The 26,382-nt window shown below is 42.8% G+C and overlaps 1 protein-coding gene across 4 annotated transcripts in view; it reads right to left on the reverse strand.

Annotated features, from left to right (window-relative positions):
* The window catches only part of LOC149255889 (2-oxoglutarate (2OG) and Fe(II)-dependent oxygenase superfamily protein), a 105,569-nt gene extending 81,160 nt beyond the window's left edge, over positions 1 to 24,409 (reverse strand). Inside the window, exon 1 of one of the 4 annotated variants that reach the window (XM_089460594.1) lies at positions 23,508 to 24,388. In XM_089460594.1, the coding sequence (XP_089316720.1) occupies positions 23,508 to 24,218 (711 nt within the window). In that variant the 5' untranslated portion in view covers positions 24,219 to 24,388. Of the gene's footprint in view, positions 1 to 23,507 lie in introns of all 4 variants that reach the window. The other 3 variants (XM_089460592.1, XM_089460591.1, XM_089460593.1) reach the window with 3 other exon arrangements.
* Positions 24,410 to 26,382: the final 1,973 nt, after the last annotated feature.

Here is a 26,382-nt window from a genome sequence, read left to right on the forward strand (position 1 = left end):
AACTTTTCACTACAGAACCGGTCGACTTAATCCTCCTTCAAGAAACCCTAGGGGAAGCACATCATGCTACAAAGATTTTGCAGGCTATATGCCTTGGGTGGGTTTTCACTGCTCTGGATTCCATGGGTCGATCTGGTGGTTTGGCCATGGGATACAACCCCCGTTCCATTAATCCCATATCGACCTGGGGAGGAAAGGGTTACATGGGCAATTGATTTTTCTCAGCAGATTTGGGAATGGAATTCACGGTCATGAATGTTTATGGGTCGTGCCAAGGAAGGGAGGCCTTCTGGAACCACCTCCTCAATCTATCCTTATCCTCTGCTGACAACTTCATATTGGGAGGGGATCTTAACTTTTCTATCGGATTCAGTGAGTCTTGGGGCTCATCGGCTCAGATTGATCCACTCTCAGATACTATGGAAAACCTCCTTGAACAGGCCCAGCTCACTGATGTCCCAATGATAAAGCCCCTGCCTACTTGGAGGAATAGAAGGGTTGGGGAGGCCGCCCTCGCCAGGAGACTAGACCAGTTTGTCATCAAGAATCAGTTGTTGCAACGTTTATCCCATTATAGGCAGTGGGTTGGGTCAGGAGGCATATCTGACCACTCACCTATCTACCTGGAAGTATCTGGTCCGCCAAACAAACCTCGGGCCCCCTTCAAGTTCAACTCTGTATGGCTACAGGATCCCTCATTCATTGAGCTGGTCACTAATCATTGGACACAAAACCCACCCTCTCGGTATCATTCATGGGCTGAAGGCTTTTGTCAAAACCTTCTTCAGCTCAAGAAGCTCACTATCAAGTGGGCCAAAGAAAAACATCAGAAGGATAACCATATCCTCTCATCTGTGGAAGCAGCCCTGGCGGACCTTACCAATGATAACAATAGGGGATTCATGAGTGTTGAAGCCAAATCCTATCTGATTGAATTGGAAAACAAAAGAGCAAAGATATTGAAGGACCGGGAGGAAACTTGGAGACTCAAGAGCCGTGCTATCTGGCTCAAAGCAGGGGATGAGAACACTAGGTACTTCCAAAACTATGCCAAAGGAAGAAAAGCCTCCAATACTATCTGGCAATTGCCCACCCCTGACAGAGAAATTGCTAAAACTTTCCACCAGCTCTCACAGCTGGGCATATCACACTTCCAACATCTCTTCAAGGAACCTCCTATCTCAAACCTGGCTGAGATCATCCGAGTAGCAGGGCATTTTCCTAGATTTGTCAACCAGGATACAGCCGATGAGATCACTGCACCTATCACCAGAGAAGAACTGGAAGGGACTCTCAAATGGTTCCAGAAAGATAAAAGCCCTGGGCCGGACGGTTGGCCTATTGAATTTTACTTAGCATTCTTTGAAATCATCAGGAACGACCTTCTCAATGTAGTCGAAGAGTGCAAGACATCTGGGAGAATGTATGAGGCCATCAATTCCACTTTCATTGCTCTTATCTCGAAATCGGATTCCCCGGCATCCTTCAATGAATTGGCTTCAACCCATTCTATCCCATCACATCTCCCCCAAGCAATTTTCTTTCCTCCATAATAGGCAGATCCATGAAGCCATTGGCACAGCCCAGGAAGCCATTCACTCTATCAAATCTAAGAATCTGAAAAGCATAATTCTCAAGATTGATCTTGCCAAGGCCTTTGATCGTGTAAGCTGGCTCTTCATTAAGATGATTCTTATCCACTTAGGATTCCCTATTGATTTCATAAACTGGATTATCTATTGCATAAACACAGTCTCCTACAGCATCTTGATCAATGGCTCGACATCCCAGTTCTTTCATGCCGACCGAGGGTTGAGGCAGGGCTGTCCCCTGTCTCCTCTACTATTCCTTTTAGTGATGGAAGGTCTCAGTAGGCTCATTGCCTCTGCAAAAAGGGAGGGCAGACTAAAAGGCCTGAGAATGAATGATCTCTACCATCTCACACACCTGCTCTTTGTAGATGATGTCTTGATATTCCTAGATGGCAGCGTTAGGGACTCAGCCACCTTCCATGAGATTCTCATCCTCTTTGAAAAAGCCACTGGTATGATTGCAAATCAAACCAAATCTATGATCACCCTGACCCATACTACCCCTCAAGAGGTCAAAGCAGCGCAAATGTACTTTCATTACATCCCCCACAACCTCTCGGATGGGCTCAAATATTTGGGTTTCCGGATAAAACCCAACAGCTATAGGATTTCTGACTGGATCTGGTTAGTGATCAAGCTGGAGAAGAGGTTGAAAATTTGGAACCATAGATTGCTCTCTAGAGCAGGGAGACTTGTCCTGATTAAATCTGTTCTAGAAGCCACCCCGGTATACTGGATGTCTCTTGCCTAGATCCCACGGGGAATCCTCAGTCGTATACAACAGATATGCTGCCGATATCTTTGGAATGGGCATAAGGAAGGTAAAACATTTGCCTGGGTAAGCTGGCAGAACATCGCCTTACCAAAGAAATTGGGGGCGATGGGGGTTAAAAGATCTGTCTTATTTTGCCCAAGCTCTCGCAGCAAAGATGAGTTGGTCTCTTCTCACTGCTAACAACCTTTGGACGACAGTGACATACCATAAATACATTTGGCCTCATCAGATCCTGGACTGGGTACATCAACATGATTGGCCACGTGGGGGAATATCCATTGTTTGGAAATCTATATTACAGACAATGCCTTTCATCAGAGCAGAATTGGCATGGCGCATAAACAATGGTTCCTCTGTGAGAATTGGTATCGATCCCTGGATAGGTGGGGGTAACAGATATCTTCTTCCACCGAACCTCTTACAATATCTTAATCACAGGGAAATCAAGACGATCACCCAGATTGCTGATCAAGAACACAAATCCATTCTCAGACAACGTTGGCGAACAGCTCAAGAACTAAATATTCCTGCACAGTGGCAGCACACTTGGGAAACATACCTTGGGGCTCTGTCCGAAGCGCATATAATCCTCAATCAGGACCAGTGTTGATAATATCAGTATCGGGAAAATATCGGCGAGGGTCCAGAAAATATCTTATCGTCGAAAATATCGGCAAAATATCGGCAAATATCGGCAAGCATAAAAAATGCATAATATATTCATTTTTTTCAGATTTCTAAACACATAAAGCAATAACAACATGAACTAAACATATTGGCACATAAATATGAAGAAGGCATTGATATATATGATGTCAAATAGAAATGATACATCAAACTTCAAAGGCGATACCAAATCTTGTTGATCCCTGATAATTGTCCAATCAAGGACTCAAACAAAATAACATCACATATCCTGTTGATCCCTGATAGTGATAAATTGATAATTGTCCAATCAAGGACTCAAACAAAATAACATCACAATGTCACATATCCTGCTGATCCCTGATAGTGATAATTGTCCAATCAAGGACTCAAACAAAACATCACATATATAAAACTTTAAAAGTATTTCATCATCATGAGTTATAAACTTATATGTAGCAAAAGTTGCAAAACAAATAAAACTAGCAGCTATCTATCTGAGACCATTGGCCTCTCCCTAGCAGCTTTCTTTCTATCTTGTTCAGCAATTGCTTCACAAGCTTTTTGTATAACCTCTGCACTAGAAACCATACATCTGCATCATATGCAGAGAGTTTAGCCAGATGGTATTTCAATCGTGTAATCCCTCCTGACATCTTGGTCCCACACAAGTTGCATGATATATGTGCCTGATTTGCCCCACCAACAGCCTCCCCATACTCCCAAAATGGGTCCAAGGCTTTTGGCATATTTGACATTTGTAGTGAACTAATTCAAACCTAGGGCACAAAAAAAACAAAAAATTGGCATTAAACCCCCCAACACAAAATGAAAAAATAATAAGTAATAACAACCTCATTCAAAAAAAATTACTACATTATTTGCATTTTGCAATGTGAATGAAAAATGGCAATAAGAGGGTGCATAAGAAAGTTGAAAAAAAAAAATGAAGCTTGCTGTCCAAATATGGAGAAAACCCTTGCATTGGTTCATGGACATGAAAATCATAGCAAATGGAAAAAAAACAAAGAAACAAAATGTTGGTAGGCAAAGAGGCAAGCAAGCATAACCCTAAATCTATGAAAAAATCATTAACATAGGGGTTTTTAAGAACATACCTACTAATGGAAGAAATGAAGTTTGTCTCACTATTCTTCAATCTTTGATCCACAAAAAAATCTTAATTGGTGGTGATAATTGTCGTTTGATCTTCAAACCCTCCTTGACAAGCACCACAAAACTCTTTCCCTTTCTTCTCCAACACTCAGAAACAGAAATGAAGAAAAAAAAACCAATTTTCGTTTTTTGTAGCCGCGGAAAAACACGCCCAGCGATATTTTATATCATCACGCGATATTTTCAAAAATATCGCCGATATTTCGGAAATCGCCGAAAATATCGCGATATTTTCTAGGCGATATATCGGCTCGCCGAAAATATCGCGATATTTCCGATATTCTACGATATATCGCCGATATTATCAACACTGATCAGGACCCAGATGTTCTAGTTTGGACTCCTGCTGATCACAGGATCTACAGTCCAAAACTCGGATATTTACATCTTCTACAGCCCCAAAAGCCTAACCACGCTAATGAATGGTGGCAGCAGCTATGGAGACTAAAAGCTCCCCCTCGGGCCCGCCTATTTATGTGGTGCGTATTAAGCAACAAAACCCCCATAGGAGAGGCACTTATGCACATATCCATCTACAGGCCGAGTAGGTGCGTTCTTTGCAAAAAACAACCGAATCAAATGAGCACCTGTTCTTGTTCTGTTCATTCGCCATCCAATTCTGGCAATCAATAACATAGCATCTCTCAATGAGAAATGCTTGGCAGGGCCCTTCTATTCTGCATGCTTGGAATAATTGGAACACAGCGCACCTGAGGAAAAAAGCACAATGTTTACCACTTATAATCTGTTGGACCATTTGGCTTGCCCGAAACCGCCTTATTTTTAAGAATGAGACTGTTTGTTGGCCCCTACTCATCGCTAAGGTAGTGGCAGTCTATCATGACATCCCGAATGAAGAACCATCACACACCCGTATAATATCAGGACCTGGTAATATTGAGAAAACTCGGTCGTGGGCCTTTTTCGATGGGGCTGCACAACCACAAGGTTGTGGAGGGGGATTCTATCTATACATCTCAGATCAGCATCATTTCAAAGTCAAATTAGGACTGGGGGAAGGAACAAATAACTTCGCTGAGCTTATCACTCTCAGACATTTGCTGCACTTTACACTTGCACATAATTGCACTTCCCTACAGATCTTTGGAGATTCACAAATTATCATCAACTGGTTCAATGCAAAAAATCAATGTCATGCTATATCACTTCAAAACATTCTGAATGATGTTTACAATCTCAAGACAGGTTTTAATATGGTCTCTTGTCAACATATTCACAGGGAATACAATGAAGATGCTGACAAGCTTTCCAAGGAGGGCTCGCTACTTCCCCGAGGCATGTGGTTAATCGTTGAACAACTGGGCACAAAGGTCTATCAATATCATCATAGACCATATATAGATTAGGATTACTACAGGGTGGAATGACCCTAAGTTATATTAGTATCTTTCTTGTTGTCGTTTATTTTGAGTAACTGCATAGACATAACAATATGTATATATTTATATTTCTGCTGATAAAAGAGACAAGTGTTTTTGATACTGGAAATGGCAAGGCCATATTTTTGCTACAGCAAATTATTGTAAAAAGATTTATATAGATCCTTCAGATACAGCATATGCCACAGGCATCTACTACATGTAATTTTTCCCTCATAATGAAAGATTAGGATTTTTTCTTTGGAAAAAAAAAAAAAAATATATATATATATATATATATATATATATATATATATATAGATATATCTTCTCCCTAACCACCTGAGCTAGGCCCATACATTTAGCCTTACCTTCTTCACTCATTCTATTCATAGTGATATTATATTTACTCCTAGTCTCACTCTATAAGAGTTAGAGACATGGTGAGGGTCGATGATCCATTGTTTGCTCGAGTTCTTTGGTCTTTTATCCCATTTTTTCCGTTCAAGTGTGACAGAGCAAATCATTCAATGAGAGTCAGACATCACTCATATCCTGTTCATGTGCTTCCAGTCCTGGATTTGGTGAGAGAAGGTGCTTTGAAAATGATTTTTCATCCCATGGAGTGCTTGGAATTTGAAGCCGATATCTCCAAATTTTGTACTTGCAGAGTGCCAAGGAGAGGCCAGTTTGATTTGCTGAGAGGGATAAGGTTTCTCCTAGTATTTTTTAGTGAGGTAAATCGTTGGAGCTGAGCTGGGAAGGCCGGCAGTTGTAATTCTCCATATTTGCTGCATAATAAAACAAAACCTCATTTGTTGCACTAATTTTCCCTTCGGGGTTTCTCCGAGGACATTTAGTCCAGAAATATTGGTGTCTATTTTTATGTATGTGCATCTATTTCTCAATTCCTGATTTTATAATTATGCAGCATATTTTTATTGTGAAGAATGCATTAGTTATTTATTCGTTATTTGTCGTAAACAGATAAACTGCTAACAAGTTAGAAGAATAAACTCAGTTGGTGCATTCGAGGAAATTCCACAAGGTATCAGAGCATTATTAATCAGATTGGAGACTCAGAGGCGAAAGATCGAAAAAATGTGCAATTTTAAAGGGAGGTCTGAAGCACAGGGTTCAGACATGCGCAGGTCAGCCAGGCAGTGTGAATTGCTAGGTAGAAAATCGATTTCTAGAACCAATGAGGCGGAAAAGTTAGATTTGCTCAATAGCAGTTCCAACAAGCCATGAATTTTTCGGATAGATGATTCCGGTGAGCAAATCAATTGATACGTAGAGTAGATCTAGGCGCACAAGATTTGCAGCAAGGGTCGATTTGCAAATCTGCGCAGGGCAGGAAGAAAAAAGCACAAAGAGGAGATTTCCATATTTTCTCATAAGGTATCTAGTTTTCAGGAGGAGATCTGTGATTTCCAAGTGTAGTAGGTCGAGTTAGACTTGTTAGTCCAGCCAGTGGGTACTTCAAGAGTAGCAGTACGTGTGCCAGATTCCGGAGAAGGGCTTCCGGAAGATAGAGCGAGTTGGCCAATTGAAGAATAACAGGCAGTTTGAGTTCCAAAAGGACACCAAAGGCGAGTGCATGATCAGATCTGCAAGTACAAGAACAAAACTGCGCATTTCTAGAGGGAGTCTGAGTAGCAGAGGGAAGGTTGAGCAGGAAGGAGAAGAAGATTTCCATCACTAGTCTCTAGTTTATTTAAGTTTCGCTTAAATGGCCATAGTGGGACTCAGGGATCAAGTTATACTTGACAGAGCCTAAAATTTTGCCCTCTGGAAAGCCAAAACGCAATTCCTTTTGGATGAGCATGGCTTGAAGGAGTTTGTGACAAATGTCATGGCAGAGCCATCATATCCATAGCAATTGGCAGCCTTCAAGAAAGAGATAGCCAAGAGAAAAAGAATGGTCCTAGATGGTGTTCAGGATCATGTCATCCCGCATATTGCAAATAAAAATACAGCGAAGGACATGTCGGATTTCACCGTAAAATTGTATGAGAATCCGTCAGAGAATCACAAAAAGATTCTTAAGGAGAAGTTGAGGACCACTAGGATGCAGAAGGGTGAAGGCATTACTTCCTATCTCACCAAACTTCAGAATGTCTGAGATGAACTTGCAGCCATTGGAGAGAAATTGTGCGATGATGAGTTGGTGCGCACAGCTCTAAATGGGTTTTCTAGGGAGTGGCATACATTTGTCCAAGTTATTTGTAGGCGAGACACACTTATAGGATGGGATCGCCTATGGAGTGACTTCACTCAGGAGGAGCTGAGGCTCGGCCTCGCAGAAGCTACAACAACAGCAATAAAGGACAGAACTCAAAAGGAGGCAAGAAGAAGAAAAAGGACATGTCGAAGCTCAAATTCTTCGGATGTGGTGAATTTGGTCACTACGTCACCCAGTGTCCAAAGAGGAAGAAGGGCAAGAAGGGTTAGCAACAAACAGCAACTTCGGCAAAGATAGATGAGTTGACCTCTAGATTGGAGGAATTCGCATTGATAGCAGCGATACCTCCATATGGAGGACGAGCATGATGCTTTAGAGTACTAGTATGGGCAGGATCCAAGGCACAAGCAACAAGGAGATCAATTAGATCACTTCAAGTTGTTGCAGCAAGACATCACCTTCGCTACAGGAGCCAACGGTACATAGAAGCAGGAGGTCAATGTTCAGCGAGGCGTAGTCGGGTCTTGAGGGATGATGCAGAGCTAGTTGCAATCAGATGCTAAAGAGGCACGGAGACAGTTGGGCGGAGTTAGATGCTCAATAGACAGTGTAGAGCTAGTTGCAGTCAAAGTCATGGGACAGTTGCAGAGCCAGTTGTACGGGCACAGTAAATCTGTAGAGATCGAGTTTCTAATTGCATTTAGAGGAGGCAGTGCGAATTACCTAGTTGCAAGTCACAAGTGCAGTTCCAGCTAGAGTGAGACTCCAGTAGGAGTTTCCATCCAAGGAAGATTTCCCAATTCTGCTTCAAAGGGAGATCAAACACACCATTGCAGTAGTTGTAGTAGCAATGCAGGAATAGTAGCAGCAGTGTGAGATGAATCAGAGTATGCACAGTGTTGATGGACAATGTTTTCCAAATTGACTTCTTCAAAGTTCATAGTGATTTCCAGTGACAGGGAATAAAATCAGCGTAGATGTGAAGAAAGGGGTAATGACAAATGTCAAACATCAACAGCATGTTCCCACAAAGCAACACATTGCAGATATACTCACAAAGGCACTAGGGATAGCCAAATTCATCTAATTCATAGAACAGATGGGTGTAGTGGAGAATACCTTCCTCGCTAAGAGGGAGTGTTAGTTTATGGATTTTTTATAGCATCGGACAAGTGTTCTAGTCTCGATTTTTGTCTAAGAGGTTAAGGAATATAAGATCTCCAAAACCCATAAAAGGTTTTGAGAGTAAACACTTAAAAACCTCTCAATTATATTAATTGATCAATAATTAAAAGTTCCTAAGTCTAACTTAGGAAAATTGATTAATTAATGGGTATTAATTGAGGAAATTGATCTTGCTCTAGAGACTTCTGAAAAAGTGGTTTGACAACGTCTAAGATGATCTAAGCCATCGAACATGATTAGATCTTGATCATTTATGCTCCAACGAGAGATTATAAAAGCAAGTCAATGGGATGGAGATGGACACAAGAGGGAAAGCGAGTTAGCTAAGGCAAATTGAACTACCCAGCCACAGTGATTCAACAAGGCGTAGTTCAATCCAATGAAGGAGAGTAGCAAGGGTTTGCAGCAGGGATAATTTCTAGAGAAATTCTCAGGTGGTTTTCCAATTTCCAGCGTTAGGGAAGGAAGGTTGAATTATCCAACAGGGAGGCTGAATTATCCAATGTGAATTGCCCAATCAGCCAATGTGGATTGTCGGGAGAGGAATTGATTCAACAGCTAGTGTCTGGGTCAAGTCTCGAGAGGCCTAGCGAATTGTTTCCAAAGGCAGAGACAAGCAAGACGACTTGGCAGGATGAGTTTTTGTGGTTGTGCGAAAGTCCTAGAGGTTGCAGTGTGCATTTTTGTCAAGGGGCACAAGTGCAAAGGAGAGTGTGAGTGGCCAAGGAGAGGCCAGTTTGATTTGTTGAGAGGGAGAAGGGTTCTCCCAGTATTATTTCAGTGAGATAAATTGTTGGAGCTGACCCAAGAAGGCCAACAGTTGTAATTCTCCATATTTGTTGCATAATAAAATAAACCCTCATTTGTTGCACCGATTTTCCCTTTCAGGTTTTTCAGGGACGTTTAGTCCAAAAATGTTGGTGTCTATTTTTATGTGTGTGCGTCTATTTCTCAGTTCCTCATTTTATAATTCTGCAATGTATTTTTATTGTGAGGATTACATCAGTGATTTATTTGTTTTGTCGTAAACAAATAAACTGCTAACAAGTTAGAAGAATAAACTCTTGTTGGTGCATTCGAGGAAATTTCACATGGTATCAGAGCATTATTGATTAGATCGGAGGCTCAAAGGCGAGAGATAGAGAGATCGTGCAGTTTCAAAGGGAGATGTGAAGCACAGGGTTCAGATCTATGCAGGCTAGCCAGGTAGTGCAAATTTTTATGCAAATAATCAATTTCTGAAACTAGTGAGGTGGAAAGGTTCAATTTTCTCAATAGCATTTCCAACAAGCAGTGGATTTTCCAGATAAAGGGTTCCGGTGAGCAAATCAGTTAATTCGCTTAGTAGATTTGGGCGCAGAAGATTTCCAACAAGGGTTGCATTTGCAGATCGAGGCAGGGCAAGAAGAGAAAAGCACATAGAGGAGATTTCCAGATTTTCTCAGAAGGTTCCCAGTTTCCATTTTTCACAAGGAGATCTGTGATTTCCAGCAGCAGTAGGTTGAGTTAGACTTTCCAGTCCAGCTAGTGCTACTTCAGGAGAAACAATACGTGTGTCAGATTTCAAAGAAGGGCTTCCGAAAGATAGATCGAGTTGCCCAGTTGAAGAATAACAGGCAATGCGAGTTCTAGAAAGGACACCAAAGGTAAGAGCAAGATTAGATCTGCCAGTACAAGAACAGATCTGTGCATTTCTAGAGGGAGTGTGAGTAGCAGAGGAAAGGATGAGCAGGAAGGAGAAGGAGATTTCCATCACTAGTCTCCAATTTATTTAAGTTTAGTAGAAATGGCCACAACAGGACTCAAGGATCAGGATATACTTGACGGAGCCTCAAATTTTGTTGTCGAGAAAGCCAAAATGCAGTTCCTTTTAGATGAGCATGGTTTGAAGGTGTTCGTGACAAATGTCATGGCAGAGCCATCAAATCAACAGCAGTTGGCAGCCTTCAAGAAAGAGATGGCCAAGATAAAGAGAATGGTCCTAGATGGTATTCAGATCATGTTGTCCTGCATATTGCAGATAAAAATACAGCAAAGGACATGTGGGATGTCGTAGCAAAGTTGTATGAGAACCCATCAGAGAATTGCAAAAAGATTCTCAAGGAGAAGTTGAGGACCACGAGGATGCAAAAGGGTGAAGGTGTTACTTCCTATCTCACCGGACTTCAGAATGTCCAAGATGAACTTGCAGTCAATAGAGAGAAACTATTCGATGATGAGCTGATGCGCACGGTACTAAATGGTTTTTCCAAGGAGTGGCATACATTCGTCCATGTTATTTCTAGGACGGGACACACTTCTAGGATGGGATCACCTATGGAGTGACTTCACTCAAAAGGAACTGAGACTCAACCTCGCAGAAGGTACTATCAACAGCAATAGCAAAGGACCGAAAGTGGAGAAGGAGGAAGAGGAAAACGTAACCCTTGCAAATAAAGGGAAGGCGAAGAAGGGTTCCAGTCAGGGATAGAACTCAAAAGGAGGCAAGAAGAAGAAAAAGTACCTGTCGAATCTCAAATGCTTCAGATGTGGTGAATTTGGTCACTACGCCATCCAGTGCTCAAAGTGGAAGAAGGACAAGAAGGGGCAGTTGCAGACAATAGCTTCAACAAAGATAGATGAGTTGACCTCTAGATTAGAGGAATTCACATTGATAGCAGTAATACCTCCAAATGGAGGAGGACCACGACGCTTCAAAGTACTAGCATGGGCATGGTCCAGGGCAGAAGTAGCAAGGAGATCAATTAGATCAGTTCCAATTGTTGTAGCAAGACCATCACCTTCGCTACGAGAGCCTACAGTACATAGTAGCAGGAGATCAGTGTTCAACAAGGCGCAATCAGATCTTGAGGGACAATGTCGACCTAGTTGCAAACAGATACTAGAGAGACGCAGAGACAGTTGGGCGCAATCAAATGCTCAGTAGACAGTGCAAAGCTAGTTGCAGTGATAGAGTCAAGGGGCAATTGCAGAGCTAGTTGCAGTCAGAGAGTCAAGGGGTAGTTGCAGAGCTAGTTGCTGTCAGAGAGTCAAGGGGCAATTGCAGAGCTAGTTGCAAGAGCACAATGGATCTGTAGAGATTGAGTTTCTAGTGGCAGTTACAGGAAATTCGTGCAATCAAAGGAGGTAGTGTGAATTGCCTAATTACAGGTTGCAAGTGCGGTTCCAGCCATAGTGAAACTTCAGAAGGAGTTTCTATCCAAGAGAGATTTCCCAGTTCTGCTTCAGTGGGAGATCAGACTCACCATTGCAGTAGTTGTAGTAGCAGTGCAGGAATAGCAGCAGAGCAGTGGCAACAGCAGTGTAAGATGACTCAGAGTATGTGCAATGTTGATGGATGGTGTTTGCCAAATCGATTCCTTGAAAATTCATAGTGATTTCCAGTGACAAGGAGTCAAATCAGCATAGATGTGAAGAAAGGGGTATGACAGATGTCAAACATCAACAACATGGGAAATCTAGCTATATGTTCCAACAGAGCAGCAGACTGCAAATGCACTCACAAATGCTCAAGGGAGAGCCAAGTTCATCTACTTCAGAGAATAGATGGGTGTAGCTCGCACTGTTTTTCATCCTTCCCGAACACCAATCCACAACAATTCCCCCTTTTCTTCGTAAAGCAAGGGGGCAAAAGGAGGAAGGGAAGAAACAAAACTCAAAGGTGGTTACCCGCTTACAAAAGGAGGCTCGAACAGAGAACAAGCTTCCCAAACCCCACGCCTTCAAAAAAATGGGGGCACTACAAGGAACGACGACCAAGAAGGACTAGGGTGACCACCCTGGGAGAACACCTTCCTCACTAAGAGAGAGTGTTAGTTTATGGATTTTTGGTAGCATCGAACAAGTGTTCTAGTCTCAATTTGTATCAAACAAGCTAAGGAACACAAGATCTCCAAAACCCAGAAAAGGTTTCGAGAGAAAACACTTAGAAACCTCTCAACTAAATGAATTGATCAATAATTAAAAAGTTCCTGAGTCTAACTTGCGAAAGTTGATTAATTAATGGGTATTAATTGAGGAAATCGATCTTGCTCTAGAGACTTCCCGAAAAGTCATTTGACGGAGTCTAAGATGATTTGAGCCATCGATCATGACTAGATCTTGGTCACTGATGCTCCAGCAAGAGATTATAAGAGCAAGACGAAGGGATGGAGATGGACACAGGAGGGAAAGCGAGTTAGCTAAGGCAGATCAAGCTACCCAGTCGCAATGATTAAGCAGGGCAAAGTTCGAGCCAGTGAAGGAGAGTAGCAAGGGTTTGCAGCGAGGAGAATTTCCAAATAAATTCTTAGATGGTTGTTTGGTTTCCAGCGTTATGGAAGGAAGGTCGAATTATCCAGCAGGGAGGCTGAATTCTGCAGTGTGAGTTGCCCATTCAGCTAATGCATGTTGCTTAGAGGGGGATCGATTCAGTAGCTAGTGCCCGAAATCAAGTCCTGGGAGGCCTGGCAAATTGTTTCCAGAGGCAGAGACAAGCAAGACGACTTGGCAGAAGGAGTTTCCACGGCCATGCAAAAGTCCCAAAGGCTACAGTGCACATTTTTGCCCAATGGTGAGAGTGCCAAGGAAAGTACGAGTGGCCAAAGAGAGGCCCATTTGATTCACTGAGAGGGAGAAGGGTTCTCCCAGTCTTTTTCCAGTGAGATAAATTGTTGGAGCAGACCCAGGAAGGCCAGCAGTTGTAATTCTCCATATTTGCTGCATAATAAAAGAAACCCTCATCCACTGCACTGAATTTCCCTTCAAGGTTTTTCCGGGAACATTTAGTCCAAAAATATTGGTGTCTAGTTTTATGTGTGGGCATTTATTTCTCAGTTCTTGATTTTATAATACGCGGCGTATTGTAATTATGAAGAATGCATTAGTGATTTATTCGTTATTTGTTGTAAACAAATAAACTGCTAACAAGTTAGAAGAATAAACTCCATTTGGTGCATTCAAGGAAATTTTACATGGTATCAGAGCACTATTAATTAGATCGTAGGCTCAGAGGTGAAAGATCGAGAGATCGTGCAGTTTCAAAGGGAGATTTGAAGCACAGGGTTTAGATGTGCGCAGGCCAACCAGGCACTGCGAATTGTTGGGCAGAAAATCGATTTCCATAACCAATGAGGTGCAAAAGTACGATTTACTCAATAACAGTCCCAACAAGCAGTGGATTTGTCGGATAGAGGGTTTCGGTGAGCAGATCAGTTGATTCCAAAAGTAGATCTGGGCGTAGAAGATTTGCAACAATGGTTGAAGTTGCAGAAGAGAAAAGCACACAGAGGAGGTTTCCAAATTTTCTCAGAGGGTTTCCAATTTCCAATTTTCGAGAGGAGATCCGTGATTTCCAACAATAGTAGGCCAAGTTAGACTTGCCAATTCAGCCAGTGTGTACTTCAGGAGCAACAGTACTAGTGCCAGATTCTGGAGAAGGGCTTCTCGAAGATAGAGCGAGTTGCCCAATTAAAGAATAGCAAACAGTGTGAATTTCGAAAAGGCCACTGGAGGCAAGTGCAGGATCAGATTTGCTAGTATGAGAATCCAAAGGGTGTGCAAGTAGCAGAGGGGACGCTGAGCAGGAAGGAGAAGGAGAGTTCCATCACTAGTCTTCAGTTTATTTGAGTTTCACAGAAATGGCCACAACAGGACTCGGGGATCAGGATAGACTTGACGGAGCCTCAAATTTTGGCATATGGAAAGCCAAAATGCAGTGCCTTTTGGATGAGCATGGCTTGAAGGAGTTTGTGACAAATGTCATGGCAGAGCCAATAGATCCACAGCAGTTGTCAGCCTTCAAGAAAGAGATGGCAAAGATAAAGAGAATGGCCCTGGACGGTGTTCGGGATCATGTTGTCTCGCATGTTGCAGATAAAAATACAGCAAAGGACATGTGAGATGTTGTGGCACACTCACATTAGTCAGCATATTACACAAATCAGGAAATAAGGAGGATCTCAAGATTATTTTTAATACATGTGTTAATTTTAGTTAACAATGGTATGTTCTATGCTTAACACAAGTACTTCAATGTCCTTTAGCAGCCCCATGACAATTTCCAATTTAGTTTTCCAATAGCAATCACATTAATAGTAACTGTAGATAGAACATGAATTACAAAATGCAAAAGACAAGCCAAGACAAGAGGACACCAGATTTGGCGGATGCTAAGGAAAAACCCCAAGATGGGGAAAGCCCTTTGATCAATTCTTCTTATTATTATATCAAATGCTCGGCAGAGAGAATACAAAAATCAAAATTGACTTGCCAAATCACAATCAAAACAACCCTATCAAATTTGCAGTCAAATTTTGCCCTAACCAGAAAGTCAAAATGGTCAACGCAGTAGCAAAACATCCTCTTTGAAGCTTGGTCAAAGGCAGTCATACTCGGCCTTCAGAAGTGGTCAAAGTAAGCCCAAAACACTCCCGAAAACATTGGTCAAACCTGGTCAAATTCTGCACTTCAAGTCTGTGATCAGCACTGGTCAAAGTGCTCATAATACCTAGGTTTCTATGCCAATTGATGCAGCTCTCCAAAACCAAAATTTTGACCCAAAAATCACAGTCAAACTTGGTCAAATACCCCTTGGTCAACATTGGTCAAACTCTACAACAGCCCTGCAATTTGGCCCTGTAATTCATCCTCTTTTCCAGCCACACATGTGAGAAGAATAGATGCCCAATGCATTGTACGAACCAATCAAAGAAGGAGAGAGAAGATTGTGTGTGATGAGATGATGCCAAATGAGGTTTGAGGTCTCTTATATTTATACAAGTCGTGAGGGTGAAGTGACATGACTCTTGGGCTTCATGAGCCTACATGATGATGCAGTGGACCTTGACAATATGGACAGTTGTGGGCATAAATTCAAAAACATATTTCTGCTTATCCAAATTTGATGATCTTTAGGTCAATTTTTGGACAATCATCCCAAGAAAAACCCAATTCGGGAAAACAGGTGCAGCATGTAGAGGGTTTGTATTATTAAGCAGATTTTTTAATACAACTAGGGTGCCAAATGTGGCTCACCCAACAGAGAATAACCTTGGCAGAAGTACCTCTATCTGGAGACAGATATTTCAGCAAATCCAACAACTAGATGATCAAACCCCACAGATGACCCTGTTGTCCCCAATGCTGGGTAGCGATGGCTGCTCCAAGCTCTGCGTTGGAACTGTGTCACCTCCTCTAGGAGCTGCGTCACCCTCTCAGTGAGCCTCCCTTGCTCAGAAAGTCGATATGTTGGACTGCTCTCTCTGTGCCCCACAGAAAAACCCCAGCGCTGCCTCTAAGGGCCTGTGTCAGCCCTTCCAGCTTCTGTGTCACCTGCGTCAGCCCCTCTGGCCTCTGCGTCACCCTCTCTGGAGCTGCGTTGTCTCTCCTAGTGTTGCTCTGCCTCTCTGCTATGTATTCTTCGGCCTTGGATTGAAGTCCCTCTGCCGAACTACCCCTCACTACAACTCAGATCACTAGCTCGATTTTCTCAGCAAACCTCGCCCCAAAAAAATCAAACTCTTTGATCAATTCGGTGTATCTCCAACTGACCCTCAAGCCTCTTCTTATACTTTTCCTGTTGATGAAAAAATAGCCGTGATCTAATCTCCAATCAACGACTAAGATTAAAACAAACTTGATCCTCGTCACTTAGAACCTTCTCACCCATATTTTAATTAATACACATTAATATTTTTATTTAATAACTCCTCATCCGGGTGGAATTTCTCCAAATGGTTGTTGGGTTCTGGAGATCTTACGTGTTCTAGCCCCTCCACCAAATTTCGAAGCTAGATCACATCAGATGCTACCCAAAATCAACACTCCCTCTTAGCGAGGAATGTGCTCTAACAATACTTCCCCATAGAAGCATTACACTGAACCACTGCATCGATCCTCTGTGTTGTTGATACTTGGCCTGCTGCCCTTCATCCACTACATTGTTGCTTCCTGTACTGTTGCCCATGACTCTGCCACTGCCACTGCTACATTTGTACTACAGCTCCCTCTCAAAATGTTGCATCATGCTACCCATAGCACTGTCACTGCTAATTGTTGCACTGCAACTCAGTTACTGAGAAGTAAGTAACTGATACTTCACCCAAAACTGACATCTTGGTCAGTATGGATGCCTCGTGATCCTAAAACTACCTCTGCTGCTAATCTGTGCTAACCCTCTGCTGCCATTGCACTGCTGCAAACTGCTCTGTGCCTCTCGCACTGCTACAACATCCACTGCGTTGCCTCAAACTTTGGCACTCTAGCAATGCCACTGTCGCTCCATCACACCTCGCTCCAACTGACACCCGTCATTTTGCTACTGTCGTTAAGGGCTCCTGTAGCCGTATGTGATCCAAGAGTTTGGGCACCTCAAGGATCCTACCCTTCATGTAGTCCTCTCAACTACAACTCCATGTCGCCCCACCTCTTCTCCAGAGGCACATGAGCACTCATGGCACAATCGTCATCCTTGCCTTCCTTGTCCGCTTTCGCTGGAGCAGCCTTTGAGTCAAAGCCTCCCCCTTACCTTTCTTCCTAGGGCACTGAGTGGCATAATGTCCCAGTTCCCCACAATTGAAGCATCTCACCTTGGTTATGTTCTTCTTCTTCCTCTTCTGCTACCCTTGTTGTCCCGCTGATGCGAGAGTTGCATCCTCCTCCTCCTCCTTCTTGACCCGGGTTCCCTTGTCGCTACTCCCTACCTTGGTCAACCTCCTGAGCTCTTCTTGTCGAAGAGCTGCCCACATCTCCTCCCAATTGGGGAGAGTTGCTCTGCCCAAAATACTTTGGACAAATGTCTCCCAGTCCTTGGTGACTACATTCAGGGCAATCCTGACCATGAACTCAAGATCTGGTGTAGACCCCACGGAAGTCAACTGGTCGTGAATCCCTTGCAACCTGAGAAGGAAGGGATCTATCTCCTCTCCTTTCTGCATCTGGTACTGTCTCAGCTGATTTTCTAATAGCATCTTCCGTTGCACAGAAGAGCCCTGGTACAAGGTGGTCAGGGTCTCCCACATCTCCCTTGTTGTTTCCTTCTCAACAATGTGTGGTACTACATGATCTTTGACCCCATCTAGGATCATGCACTTTGCCTTCGCCTAGGCCTCCTCGTACTTGCAGCAGATTAGCGTCGACCAGAACAGCAACTACTTTCAAGGCATAGTCCTTGATGCGATGTTTGTCTAGGATTGCCAGGATCCTAGCCTTCCAGATGACAAAATTAGAGGCTCCATCCAATCTGTCTTGATCCCTCAACCCATTCACTGCCATCTCTGCTCAAAAATAGGACTAGTTCTCTTCTCCCTCTCCTGCTGTCAATCTAGCAAGACTTGGATCAAGATTTCTTTGGCGCAAGAAATCCTATAAGGAACGAGCTCCTTTAGACTCCCTCTGAGTCTCGATTTCCTTCTCATAAATCCACAAACCAAATGTCGAATCACGCCTCTCTAATCCTCCTTTGCAGCTGCAACCCGGATCTAGATTTCTTTGGCTAGAAATATGTCAAGGCAGTGACTCTCTCTACCTTGTCTCTGTCTCCACAGACACTGTTTTGCACCAACAGCAATAGCGTCCCACCACCTCCTCAAATTGAATCTTGTCTACTCCCCTAGCCCCAGCCACTAAAGTATCTGAGCTCCTCTGGCTCTGCGTAATCACTGCGTGAGCTAGATCAGCTCCTCCTGGCCACTGCATCACTCCTTCCTGGTCTGGAAAGATGATGTGGCTCTGCATGAGCCTGATCTACCCCTCTGCTTCTGCGCTAGCCTAGATAGCTGACACAGTTACTACATGGGCTCCTCCCAGCTACTGCGTCACCCTCACCTGGCTCAAAATGTTGACGCAGGCTCTACGTGAGCCTCTGCATCACCTCTTCTACACTGCGTCACTCCTCCTTCTGCGTCTCAGGCTCTGGAATAGCGCTGTCTCTCAGGACAGTTGCTCTCTACAGCAAATTCTTCTGGATTTTCTTGGCTGGTGTCTTCAGGCTCCTATGATCTACAATCCTCTAATACCATGTGATAATTTCTAAATCTACACATCATAAATCCTACTACAATCATTGGTTTATCATCTCCTACTTATTATTTGCATTTAACAAGTTATTTAATTACATAAACATCGATGAAAAACACTATTGCAGCCTACACATACATAAAGATCATGAAAGAAATAAACTAAGACAATCACACAAGGGACACCGTTATTTTTGGACAATCGTCCCCGGAAAAACCCAATTCAGGAAAATCGGTGCAGCATATAGAGGGTTTGTATTATTAAGTAGATTTTTTAATACAACTAGGATGCCAAATGCGGCTCACCCAATAGAGAATAACCTTGGCAGAAGTACCTCTATCTGGAGACAAATATTTCGGCAAATCCAGCAACTAGATGATCAAACCCCAGAGATGACCCTGTTGTCCCCAGTACTGGGCAGCGATGGCTACTCCAAGCTCTGCGCTGGAACTGCGTCACCTCCTCTAAGAGCCTCCCTTGCTCAGAAAGTCGATATGCTGGACTGCTCTCTCTCTGCCCCATAGAAAAACCCCAGCGCTACCTCTAAGGGCCTGCGTCAGCCCTTCTAGCTTCTGCGTCACCTACGTCAGCCCCTCTAGCCTCTGTGTCACTCTCTCTAGAGCTGCATTGTCTCTCCTGGTGCTGCTCTGCCTCTCTGCTATGTATTCTTCGGCCTTGGACTAAAGTCCCTCTGCCGAACTGCCCCTCACTGCAACTCAGATCACTAGCTTGATTTTCTCAGCAAACCTCGCCCCAAAAAAATCGAACTCTTTGATCAATTCGGTGTCTCTCCAACTGACCCTCAAGCCTCCTCTTATACTTTTCTTGTTGATGAATCAACGGTCGTAATCTAATCTCCAATCAACGGTCGTGATCTAATCTCCAATCAACGGCTAAGATTAAAACAGACTTGATCCTCGTCACTTAGAACCTTCTCACCCATATTCTAATTAATACACATTAATATTTTTATTTTCCTAAGTTTATACTTAGGAACCCATTAAAAAATATTAATTATTCTAATAACTCCTCATACGGGTGGAATTTCTCCAAACGATTTCTGGGTTCTGGATATCTTACGTGTTCTAGCCCCTCCCCAAATTTCGGAGCTAGAGCACATCCGATGCTACCCAAAATCAACACTATCCCTCTAAATGTTCCATTTCAAATTAGCAAGAAATCTTAAAATCGAGTAGTATGGAATATGAACTCCCCGAAATGCATGAGCATAATGTTCATAGACCTTTTCCCTACAATTTTCAAAGCATAAAAGGCTTTTCATGATAAAATGTTGAAAGGGCCCCAATATGAATAACAGCCATCCACATATTTCAATATCCACTGCCATTGAGAAAGGTCGGGGCTCCATTGAAAAAAGCCTAAGTCTTGGGACTTAACACTATTAATGAGGCAATAAATCCTTCCATGTATCACAAAAAATGCAATAACTCCTTCGGATGATACATGTAAGAAGGTACAGGCCATTCTTCTCAAACATGGCTTCTTTCAAAAAGAGTTTTGATCCAAACAAGAGCCACGAGCAAATTTTCTCCAAGCGTTTGAGGCTCAAAGAAAAATCTCGTGATATGGCTTTGGCCTAAATTGGGTTGTTGATCTAATCTATACAGAGAACGAATACCCTAGCACCTAAGCAAAAGATTCAACTAGATATGGGATGAGACATCGTATGGTGTCTCACTTAGTGCCTGTTGTGCCACTCACTGAAAGATCTGCCCACTGCTTAGTACGACTGTACAAGTGCTGAAGTTAGCTGAAAAAAAAGGTGGTACATTCTCACAGAGGGCACTGGAAGAAAAATGCACGGTCTGCCATTTGAAACTTGAAAGACACCACCTCATGCATGTAAAGAGCTAGACACCTCTGGCTAGATATTGGATGAAGGTGATCTCCCCAAATCGCAAAAAAGGAAGCGGTATCTTCTCCTGATCTCATAGTAGATGGGGCAACTGAAAAATGATATCAGGGCTATTAGGCATCAAGGCCATAAGATGTTGGTTAGTCCAGCCTGTTGGGCTCCAACAAAACTCATCTTTCATGGAGGAAATCTGATAAATGGTGGTGGCAGACTGGAGTGGAGCAGCGAGGACTCAAGATTTCAGGTAGTTCACAGCTGGCAAAGTGTGTCTCAGATTGGCCAGCATTCAGTGCAAAGCTACTCCATCTCCCTATCTGCAGCAAATGTTTGGACAGCACATGTTATAGTTTATAAGGGCTTGAGCTACATGGCCCAATCTCTCTGCACTCGATACAGATGAACCCCAAGATGTATCCTGAACTTGTTATGCAGCAGTACACTGTTAATTCAAGGTTAATGCAGTTGTTTGAGGCCATGGAAGCGTGTTCTCCCTAGCTCACCTTGATGGTGAGCCGTGGCCTACTGGAGATGTTATAGTGTTTACAGGCTGGGTCTTAGCAGCTGCAGCCACATGTTTAATAGTGTATGTTCTGTGTTTGGATCATGTTACTCCCTTGCATGAGACCCTGAGTTCTGTAAAGGGATTAATATTCAATATTGTATTGCAGTGTTGCACACCATGGCCATGCTGCTCACCTTCATGATTCTCTCTCCTTTGTAAGGCGGTGTAGCATGCTTGAAATTTGTTAGTTTCAGATTCCGTTTCAGAACGACACTTTGTGCTTTGCCACAGATTTTTTTCTGATGGCACCACCTATGAGCCAAGTGCTGTATGATTAATATAGGTGTATTTCAGATTTAAATAATATGTGTGTACTGCACAGGTCCTTGAGAAATTCAAGATCATTACAAATTGAAAAGCACTAGAACTGATTTGGATTGGATCATTATATTGTTTGTCATCCATCTCGATGCTTTATAGCAGAATAGTTGAGAGTGGATAGAGAGAGACAAAACAGAAAGGGTTTGTGTCCTGTAGCAGCCCACAGGTTTGTGTCCGTTTTAGAATGACACTTTGTGCTTTGCCACAGATTTTTTCTTATGGCACCACCTATGAGCCAAGTGCTGTATGATTAATATAAGTGTATTTCAAATTCAAATAATATGTGTGCACTGCACAGGTCCTGGAGAAATTCAAGATCATTACAAATTGAAAAGCACTAGAACTGATTTGGATTGGATCATTATATTGTTTGTCATCCATCTCGATGCTTTATAGCAGAATAGCTGAGAGTGGATAGAGAGAGGCAAAACAGAAAGGGTTTGTGTCCTGTAGCAGCCCACGGGTTTGTGTCTGTTTTAGAATGACACTTTGTGCTTTGCCACAGAATTTTTCTTATGTCACCACCTATGAGCCAAGTGCTGTATGATTAATATAAGTGTATTTCAAATTTAAATAATCTGTGTGTACTGCACAGGTCCTGGAGAAATTCAAGATCATTACAAATTGAAAAGCACTAGAACTGATTTGGATTGGATCATTATATTGTTTGTCATCCATCTCGATGCTTTATAGCAGAATAGCTGAGAGTGGATAGAGAGAGGCAAAACAGAAAGGGTGTGTGTCCTGTAGCAGCCCACGGGCTACAGGTCTCACTCCTTTGTATTTGCACTATTTCCACTCAGAGAAAGAGAGAGTAGGGAGCCTCACCTTCCAACTGGGGTTTCTCCTTTAAGGGTTTCTCGTATCATATATTGCTGTTATTGTGGTTTGTGAGTAATTGTTTGCCTGTTCTCTATTTTCCACATTCTATATCTTGCATGAATAAGCAGAAAACAGTAACTTAATAAATCTAGAAATCTAAAGGAAAATAATCTTCAATGTATACATTTTGGATTTCAGTATATTTTTCATCAGATCCGTTGTGATAAACTGTCGAGTGGAACGGCAGTCTACAAATGAAGAACCCTCCTAGAAAGGGCGAACCTTTAAAGACTGAAAGAGCTTTAAAACCTTAGTACTATATTTCTCGACTGCTGAAATTCAAACTGAACTGCATGGACAATTTACTTCATGCGCAGACATGCCAAACTGGCTTACTCCATTCAAATTAACGGAATTCACCTAAACATAACAAATTCCGCATAAGCTCGTCCATCAGTGATTCAATTGTAATTGCATTTTACGATCCATAGCTGAAGAAACCGCCTAGTCTTCCAACTACTCCGGATTCGAACTCTGCTCAGCCTTGCTGCCGAGCCAAGTTAACTCAAGGCTGGGTACGACTCTCTACTGGCACGTCAAAGTGGCTAAAAGAGAGTCAGACCAGACCCGCGAACAATTCACGGGCTATTTTCTGTCGAGTCCAACTCGCAGGTGGATGGAAAAATGTGTCAGTGTCAAATATAAATGCCAGAGAGAAGGAAAACCGATTTCTGCAGCCAAGTTTATGCCGAATTTTCGCTCGGTTTAAGGTTTAAATGTTATGGTTTTAACTTCAAGGGTTTAGTGTTGATGATAACTTTAAAGGTTTAGCATTTTAGGTTTTAGGATTTCGGAATGAATTTAGGATCGAACTCTTGTGCTCCAGTCTTACCGAGTCGTTTGCCAAAGACACATTTTTCAACATAGTTTCATCTTGAGTGCACTAATTACAAATTCAATTTCAATATTCAACACAAAACGAGAAGAGAGTACCTCGGATCTCACATAATGCGCAGCTGGATATTCCTTTATATACATTCTGTGCACATCCGTTGGAGGCAAGAGAAGAAAATGTTTTTCTCCTGACACAACCGCATACAAATTCTCATAGTGATCTTTATGAAACGAGGTGGTAGCTCTCTCGTTTCCTATCCAGAGATTCACCGCTTCGGGTTTCGAACTCAGAGCCTCGGTGGCCCAAGGAATATCTGTCTCGACATCCTCTGCCAATAAGGAGTATTCCGACATGAAACAGCCGTTCTGCTCCTGCGCATAGGCCACAGCGCCCCGCTCCCGGCGTTCCGAACCTGCGATGTACTCCAGAGCAGCAGGGAAAGGAATGCGTTCGACGTGGGCAGAAACGAAGCAAGAATCGCTATTTATGGTGGGTTTTACTACGGAATCCGCTCGGCCATTTGGGGTGAAGTGGAGGCTCACGATCTGGTTTTGTAGGCGGGAAGTCAGATAGGCGTTGGTCCATCTGGTGAGAGCGGGCCAATGTTGGAGCCCGGAGGTGATGATGCAGGGCTTGTTGGGCATCACGAAATCTCTGAGAAATTGGATAGGGGAGGGTGGAAGATGAAGACGTTCCACATCGAGGCCCGATCCCAGGGAGAGCTCTCGAACCTCTCTCCATAGTTTTGTGAAGCCGCCTTCTTCTTCTTCTGCAGCGTCTATATCCTCAACATATGCGGAAGTACCCATGTCGTCTTGTTTGCTGGATGGCGTAGACCATTCCACTAACTCGCAATTGCCTTGATGACGCAGAGATTTTTTTGATAAAAATTATACGTTGTTTGCCCAAATTCTTTATATGAAATGCAAAATCAGCGTAAGTTGATTGTGCAGAAAATGGACCTTTTTGGCAATTTAATTTAAAATTTCAAGTATAAGTAAAGATTTAAAACTCAGTGAAAAGAATCAACGGTGGCACTGAGCCGGAAAAAAGTCTCAAAAGCTGCTCCAGGTCTTTCAAAGGATTCAGGGCATTTCCGAGGCTTACGTACCGTGAGTTTTAACCATGTGTGCAAGACAGCAAACAAATTGGCGGACATCTTGGCCAATCAAAGTGTGCTCTGTACCAAAAGTAGGGCTGCACTGAGTTGGCCTGAGATGCCTCTGAATAGACTAAAGGCACAATGTCACGACTAGGCGGATGAGGACATAATGGTGTTCCGAAACAAAGACACGGAGGCGGGGTTTAGGTGATGTGGATTCTTGATGCAGAGTTTTTTTCGAAGTAAGAACATTCTGGGGATGTAGGTCATTGTCGGACTCCCCAACCCTCGACAGTACGAACACAGAAGTTTCAATTGGAAGTTGCTGCGCAGGCTCAGGTCTACGGATGGTCGGCCGAATAGATGGATTTTCTTCTTGCACTAGTTCATGGGGCCGCGAAGATGGGATGATGAGTGGGGCAGGAATTCCGGCTTTCCCGGCAACCATAAACCCCCCGTGTTTTTTTCCGTTGCTACAATACCGCTCGCAAGGTGGTTTATCGTCCATCACACACCCTTCACGCGGGAAGCGATTTTGTGGAGTTGAGAGCGATTCCATTCACCTTGCTCCAAGTGGCATAGTACAGGGAAGGAATACCGCCCTCATCGCGCGGTAATGTTCAGTGTGTTAGGCTCGTGCGATATGATCATCGGCTGTCGGATCAAGCAAGATGGATCTACGATCAGGAACAAGCGAGCATGTTGGTTAATCGCCGAGCAACTAGGTATAGCGATATCATCCTCCGCCGTTGGATCTAGCGTGGAGGATCTACGGTCAGGAACAAACGAGCATGTTGGTGGGTCCAGGATGGCTATCGCGTGGTTAATTGTCGGGCTTCTAGGTATAGCGATATTATTCTCCGCCGTTGGATCTGGAGTGGAGGATCGAAGGTCAAGGATAATGGTGCTGATCTAGGGAAGAATATCTTCCGGACAAGTTTCGAGTCTTGGTGGTTTTCGGTGGCTTTTGCGTGCTTTTCGTGCTCGAAGGTTATCCCCCACTCAGAACCGAATGCATCATTGGGTCTAACTCTTTATTTTATTTGTTTGATGGTTCGAGGGACCGAAGCTCAGTGTTTAAGCGTTTAGCTCGGGGCCCTAGGCTGTATGCGGGTGGCTTTTCTTTGGCCCATAGTTCCTTGGGCACTGTTGTATTTTATGTAAGTTGTTTTTAGATTTAATGAAATAGAAGGTACGACTCTTGCTTAAAATATATATATATATATATCTACCATCATTCAAATTGTATTGGTACTGAACAAATTTTTATGAGTTATGTTTAATTTTAAACGAATTTAGATTGTTAAAATTAAATTTGATTAGAGTTTTGAATGGATAGAAACTTTAATTTTCCATTTGTTAAAAAATTAGATAGTTTTATAAAATTATTTACCCTTAAAACTCTTGATTGGAACCTTAAGAGATTCCAACTTACTCGACTTAGTAGATGGACCTTGAAGTGACAAGTTGGGTAAGGTTTTACTCCGAGGTCAATTTGTGCAAATAAGTCGCTTGGTCTACTGTGCTAATCCCTTTTCTATAAATGGTCATTTGAGGTAGAGTTAGTACACCCAAGTATATATTTTCGCCAATGTCATTATAAATGAACTTCTTTGCCTTGAAATAACATGGAATAAGTCAATTACTTTGTGGTTTTTGTATATGCTTCAGAAAGTTAAAGGATGTTGATTTCGAAGTTCCAATTTACTCAACTTAATAAATTGACTTTGATGTGACAAGTTGGGTAAGATTTTACTCCGAAGTTAATTTGCACAAATAAGTCTGGTTACCTATCATTTTGTGGGTGATAATTTTAGGAGAATATTTTTTTTCTCCAAGATAGTCTTCCGCTAGCAGTCAGTGTACAAATT

The sequence above is a fragment of the Pinus tabuliformis genome, chromosome 7, assembly GCF_031772625.1.
Source record: "Pinus tabuliformis cultivar Carrire ecotype Pingquan chromosome 7, CPIR1, whole genome shotgun sequence".
Taxonomy (NCBI): domain Eukaryota; kingdom Viridiplantae; phylum Streptophyta; class Pinopsida; order Pinales; family Pinaceae; genus Pinus; species Pinus tabuliformis.